General features: G+C 39.7%; 1 protein-coding gene across 1 annotated transcript in view; it reads right to left on the reverse strand.

Moving 5' to 3' along the window:
- Window positions 1-6,243, reverse strand: part of MPPED2 (metallophosphoesterase domain containing 2) — a 99,153-nt gene extending 92,910 nt beyond the window's left edge. Inside the window, exon 1 of the mRNA XM_010004248.1 lies at window positions 6,013-6,243. Within this exon, the coding sequence (XP_010002550.1) occupies window positions 6,013-6,140 (128 nt within the window). The 5' untranslated portion in view covers window positions 6,141-6,243. The remainder of the gene's footprint in view (window positions 1-6,012) is intronic.
- Window positions 6,244-7,134: the final 891 nt, after the last annotated feature.

Here is a 7,134-nt window from a genome sequence, read left to right on the forward strand (position 1 = left end):
ACCTACAGGCACTGCTTTCACATCCAGACAGCCTGTGGTAATTGCACAAGGCCAGAACCTCATACTGAGGGACTGACTGATTGATTTTGATAGGTATGGAGACTGCTCTGGCAGCCTGTTCTCACTAGCACTAGAGGTAAAGGGTTTTATCACCAATTTAAACCAGACCTGGCTTCCATCTTAAGAGGACATGGCAATCTGGAAATTCAGTAACTAATAGGGTGAAGGTGACAAAAAGTTATTTTAAACCTGCCCTACATTTTTAATAATATTGACACTTTAACAGCACCAGCCTTCCAGGCATGTCAGAACATTTATTTTAAAGACAGGTTGCTATTACTTCTTTTTCTAATGACAAAAAGAGAGGTCAGAAACCTAATGAATTTTTCAAAAGAGTTTAGCATATTATGACAACACCGCATAAACATGATACAAGGGGCCTAAATTTGAGTTTTAATTACAATTCTGCAATCCCTGAGCCTTGTATCACTACTGTATGAACACTTCACTTTCAGCATGCTCCCCTCCAGATCTAAAAAAGCTTTAAATATAACTGTATCCTCATGAAAAATACGTATTCTCATTTCACATGTAAAATTCCAGTTTAGAACTCCTTTTAGTCTTAAATTTTGCAAAATAAATAACTTAATGTAAGATCTCTGCTGATCTAACAGATTTTAAGTCACACATACATGCATTCATGTGCCTCAGTAAAGGTTTTCTTAATGAAGATTAGAATTAGCATATTTACAACTCAGCTTTCATTGTTCTATGGCAGGAGAACTGGAAGACTTACTTGGTTAACAGTTCTCCCCTTGAGTGGGGACTACTTGTTTTGGGACAGCTGTAAGGATTCTCACCTACAGCTGCCACCCTCCCTGCCTTTCTGCTGGAATCCCTGTGCCACTGTAGGGAGAGCCCAGCTGCTTCAGGACACCTGCTGAAGGGGCTACTGCTGCTGGCTTAAGGAAAACAGCTTTGTTTTACTTAACACACTGGGCTGTCAACTTCAGCATTTCAGTAGCCACCCTGTGCCACTGAGGAACCAGCGAGGGAAAGGAGACTCCAACTGCACACAGGTAAACTGACTGACTGGGAGCCACGACCCCAGTAAAAAAAAAATCACCGTGTCCAAAAGTAGGGCTCAAGTTCTAGCTACACTCATTCAATGTACTTACACTTTCACAATTAGAGCTTAGATGTAACTTGACTGTTTCAGAGAGTACTGGTTTTGTCAGTTTATTTAGAAATGTAACTAGTGAAAAGGTACTTAGCTGGTCACAAGCAACATATGCTTTTGTAAGAAGAGTTCCTAACGGATCGCATAAAAATTTCCACCTAAACTATGATCCTCTATCAATCAAAATAGCCTGCCCAGTCATACCAGAGATAGCTAACTAGCTGAAGAGTGAATCACTTTATTCTCTCAATCAATCTTATCAGATTTCTGAACTCCACTATTTATAAATAAGAACATACTCTGAAAACTCTTTCCCCTCCCCCTCAATATCACACACCTTACATGAAGCAAAAAGTTGAGAATGTTACAAATCAAATGCATGATTTCCCACTAATCTCAGTGGGAGTTTACAAAACCCATTAAATGCAGATGGTTTCCCCAAGAAAAAAAAAAAAAGGCAACATCCTATTTCTCAAGGTTGGTAGCCTAGTAGATCTCCAAGTTTTAACAGTTTAAGGCCTTGTCACAGTTGAAAGTTTTTTCTTCTATGATTATACAGCTATATTTTTATATTACTATTATATATACATATTTACACACAATTTTATATTTAAATATAGTATTCAAGAGTACATACATAGTTCTACTAATATAAAACACTGTTCATACTCTTTGTTTTAAAATAAGAATATTCACATAGGGAATTATTCCAGTAAAGAAAAGGCAGTAAAATCATACAGTTGCAGATTGTTCAGTGTATCTCCAGGTATGCATAAACTCATTTAGAAGACTTTTGTTCTGGCACAGAAACCTCTCTCTTTCTCACTCCCCTGCTGCTGAATTTAAACCATACCACATTTTTAACATGTACACCAAGTGCCCTAAAAACAAACCACCAAGTCATTGTGGTGAGACCAGAGGAAGACTAATGAACTCCTCAAAAAAGGCTGAGCCTGCAGCAGCTCTGACTGCAGCTTATCTCAACAAAACTCCCTCCTCACCAGTTTGGTCTGTCAAAATGTGCATTTCCCACTACATATACACAAAGTTTATTTCAATCTCCCCTTCCCCCCCACAAAAGGAAATGTTTGTGTTGTACTCAAAGAGTAAGATTCTCCTCTCTGGTTAAAACCTAAGTAACATTCCATTTGGATTTCTCTCATTTCTTCTCAGTTCCTTTCCACTGGACTAAGCAAAAAACAGAGAGAGATGGGAAGGTTTCACAAAACTGGGCATTAGCAATTCCTGTTAAATTAAAATGATTGAAAGACCCACTGTGATTGCTGCTGTAAAAATGAAGAGTTAAAAGAAGAAAAAAAAAAAAAGAGAACACCTTATGCAAATGATGAATATATCTGATTAATTCAGTAACATTATAAGTCTAGTCATTTTTACTTTTTTCCTACTGTTTGCTTATGATAGTAGAAATTTTCTCTATCCTCTCTACTTTGAGGCTGCAGTTTCACAAGATGAAGCCTTCCTTCTGCAGCTGCCCAGCTCCTCCTGCCTGTGTCCAGCTGCATCCTACTGCTGCTCTGGTATCGCTGGCACTACTGACTGCAGCCTCACATAGAACATCTCAAGGGGCTAAACAGGCTCACTTGAAAAACAACACAAACTAAAAACAAAACCACACACACAAAAAAAAAGCCCAAACCAAAAAACCCTTATAATACTTGGCAGCACCACACTAAAAGAGCAAGAAGCATTTGCCTCTTAAAGTCACAAATCCTGACAAAACCAGGGAAGTACAAAGACTTTTAGAAGGATAATAATCACGAAGAAGTGAAAGCAGACACATTAAAATTGTTATTATTTTGCAGCTGCCCTTTAAAGCAGGGAACCAAGGTGATGCAGTTAATTAAAACTAATGGAAAGTAAACATCCCTGAGCATTCAAATACAAACATTTTATAACATCTTCAGAAAGAGAAATCTGTGGGTGGGAGCACTGCTTCAAGATGACAAAAATGTAACATGATATCCCTTTATTCAAAATTAGAGTACAGTAAAAATTGTCTTTGGAACACCTGTTCAAAAATCAATTAGTAGAGAAATAAAATACAAAGACTGGACAAATTGATTTGAAATTCATGCTATACCAGAGCCTAAGTAACTGCTGTCACAACCAGCCCAAGACCTGATAGTACACTACAAAGGATTTACTAAGAAGTGCTGGTGTAAAAATACATATAAAGATAAGAGAACTGTACCCCTGCTGATGCAAGTACATGACACTGCCATATGAAAAGCATTAAAAGGAAGTGGGAGAAAAAGCAGAGGACACGTGTCCCACGGAAGAGGCAGCATAATGCCCGAGTGCCTTAACCACCAGGTTTATGTTGGCAATATTCCACAGCCTCTCCATGACTCTGTGTGAGATGAGAGTCAGGCCCAAAGGATACTAGAACCAGAAATGGCTCATTATATGCCAAGAATACAGTTCTCAGCTTTATGGGAAGATCCATAACCATAAAGAAATTACTTTTTAAAAAATTATTTCCTTTAGGAAATAACATTACCCTTAATATTCATGCAGCCACTGATTTACCATATGCAGCAGGGCTACGTAGTAATATATTGCCCTGCTATTTACGTACATGTTTTAACACTCAGATCCTGTGTTGTTTTACTCATTTTTCAACATCCCATGTTTTTTTAAATCATTTTTTATATAAAATATAAAACCTCCTCAAACTCCCTTTTACAAGAATGCATGCATTATCTTAAGATAGGAAAAAAAGAAAAGCAAACTGTAAAACCAAATCAAATCAAACAATCCTTGCAGCAATGCAGAACTAGCAAAGACACAATAAGGTAAAAAGATCAGGGTTTCATTGTTAATACTGCTCTTACAAGTTTTCTGTTTTAGGTTTCTCATTTGATGACATCTTCTTGCAGAAATGTACACAATGTTTTCATTAGAAAACACTGGGAAGACAAATAAGCACCCTCTCTGAAGCTACCATAGGCTATCTAGTCTCTCCTCCCAGAAATAACTCTACTGCTCTTACCATCACACAAACCCACACCCACAGTGGTATCTTTACTTCCTTGCTTTCCTCTACCCACAGCTCCAGAAATCTGGGAGGATCTTGCCATTTTGTCCCCAAAAGGTTTTCTAGAACCCATCATTTGCTGTCCAGACCCACACCTGAACTCACCTCCTACACAGCAATCTTGTTTGCTTTGCTTACACTGTGAATCTGAGACTCCCATTTTTTCTCAATTGTGATGTCCACACACACCAGTACATCACACCCTTCCTTGAACCCAAATTACTGACTTCAACAAAGCTGCAGTATTTTGGTTAAAAACCCTTTAAAATACTATCACTATGTTGTACTTCATAGTTTCAGTATTTATTTCAACTATACAATTTCTCCACAAACAAGTAAAGGATCTTTAAAGACATCTGTCAAGTGAGTATCATTTACAAGATACACAAAGTATTAGGGAAGTAGCTGTATAAATGTTTGTCAGTTTTTGAAACAATCATGAGTAAATTCTACACTGTTGAACACCACACTTGGTTGCTCCTAAAATCAACACCCACTGAAATCAATGTCAATAAGAAGGGGGTCCTTTAAAACTGCTTTCTACATTTATTTTGTTTGTTTTGAATTGTTTCTTTACATAGAATCTGTACTTAATGTCAATCGAAGTGCAGTCTGGAGTGCAAACCACACAACAGGAACTTACTGGCAAAAGGTTTGAACAGTTAATGAAGGAACAGAATTATTTCTAAGAGAAGAATTACATAATCGTTGGAGTAATAAATCAAGTGCAATTAATGAGAACTTCTTTCCACCTTGAAAGTCACACGGACGACAGACACTCCTCAGCATCCTTCCTAAAGTTGCCTTTAGGAAGATCGTAACCACACGAAATCCTATTAGAAGGTGCTGAACTCCTACATTGTGACTCTTCCGGCAGGCTTCTACATCACAAAAATGCTACTGAGTTCCATACAACTTCCCCCCATCCCTCCTTATTATGCAAAATCCTTATCAAATTCAATAGTGTGACATCGTTCCAAACCCTGCCTAACAATGGCACTCGGGAGGTCAAGAGATGCTGCCTTTGTTTTAGTTTCACGTGCTTTTCAGTCTATTAATGTTAAAAAGAAAAAAAGAACCCTCACAGAAATAACCGATAAAGATCAAACCTAACTAAACAATGGGAAGGAAATTCAGAGTTAAAGCTGGTACTTAGCTCTTAACGCAAACCATTGTGCCCAGGTCCTGTGCAGCGGAACGGTCCTTCGGGTCACACAATACCCAGGAATAACAAGGTGAGGTAAGAAGCCTTCAGCTCCCCACTTCCCATGCCGATGTTGTTTTAAGTTCGGGGCAGGGCCGCGGTTTTAACGCGGGATTAGTAGGTCTTGGAAGGAAGCGCCGGGCAGCCCCTGCTCCTTTGTGCTGCGGGTTGGAGGGGAATGCAGCACGCGGCGCGCGCTCCCCCCGCAACCCGCAGGACAAAGGATGCAGTGATCGGGGGGGGGGACACAATTAGTCCCAATTAGGCCTATTTCGCAGCTGAGTGTAAGGGCTGGGGGCAGGGAGCCTAAATTTTAAAGCAACGGGTCCCTCAGGCGAGTTAAAGTGTGCTCGGCAAAGTGACAAGTTTCAGAGACTGGACCCCAGTTCGGCATCGTCGGGGCAAGTTTCCCGGAGTCGGTGGCACAAACACACCGGGTCAGAAATGTGAGAACCTTTTTGCCTATTAGCTTATGCTAACCACATTTCCCAGTGCCCAGCAGCAGCTCTGCTGGGGGCACACGCAGACACACTCGCAGACACGCCCGCGGGCCAGGCCAGCAATACTCACATATGCACATGCGGAGGCTGGAACCTGCTCTGGTTAATGTTGTAGTGTGTAAACGCCTGCGTTGGGTTGGAGCTGTATTCATCCACCGTTATGGTAACTTTGCCTTGTGAAGGTATTCCATGAGCCATCCTTCCTCCTTATGAACATGAGCAGCTCACAATTTCCCAAGGCCAGGAGCAGGGTAGGGCATCGTGTTCCAGGCAGCTCCACACTCCAAGCAGCTCCTCATCAACTCCACGGACCTCTGCAAGGAGAGAAAGACAACAGGCACTGCTATAAACTCAAAAGTAGATTTAAACATCTGCAGACATATTACTCTATCCTTTCCTGATTTCCATTCAAATATCTTCTTTCTGCATTTTTGATGCACTCGTTACCCAACTCTCTAAGTGTTACTATTCACAATTTTTTTTAATTACCTCATCAGTTAACTCCATCATCATTAAATACATCCAAAGGATTAATGCTTAAAATAAGGCTTTATCCTCAGGAAAAAAATAAAAAAAAAATCTGCTGAAAGCTCCAATTAAATACTCCACATTTGCTATTATTTATTTTAAATAACATCTTGTGCTAATTGCAATGATGAAAATTAACAAAAGGACCCAGTCTCCTGAAGGACAAATGGCCTTCCACAAGTACACACAGTTATATTCAAGGCCCTGTTTTAGCTTTACAAAATCAGTTATATCTGACACACTTACGAGAAGCTGATGCAAAGCAGACAATTTTACAGTTGCAGAGCAAAAGGTGCAGGCAAATACTTTTGAATCAAAGTATTTATCTGTCCAGACAAAGGCTAACATCTAGACAACATTAACAAAATAACCATTTGATAGTGCAATGAAGCAGATTTGGATTCTTCACCAGACAGTAATGATTTATCTGACAGATTTAAGTGCGATTTTATGCGTAAGTATTTCTGCATAAGATGAAAGAAAAATGTTCCTCCCTCCGTATGCACCCCTATGTCTCACTTCTTCCAACTACTCTTACATGGATTTTTGCATTAAGACCAGAAGCACTCTATGAGTGTAAGCCCAACAGCCAGACACTTCCCTAACCTGATCTCTGCTGAGCTCCCTGCACAGAATCTGAGCTTCAATTTCTTCCATCAATAAA

Source organism: Chaetura pelagica, unplaced genomic scaffold, assembly GCF_000747805.2.
Source record: "Chaetura pelagica isolate M959 unplaced genomic scaffold, ChaPel_1.0 scaffold119, whole genome shotgun sequence".
Lineage (NCBI taxonomy): Eukaryota > Metazoa > Chordata > Aves > Apodiformes > Apodidae > Chaetura > Chaetura pelagica.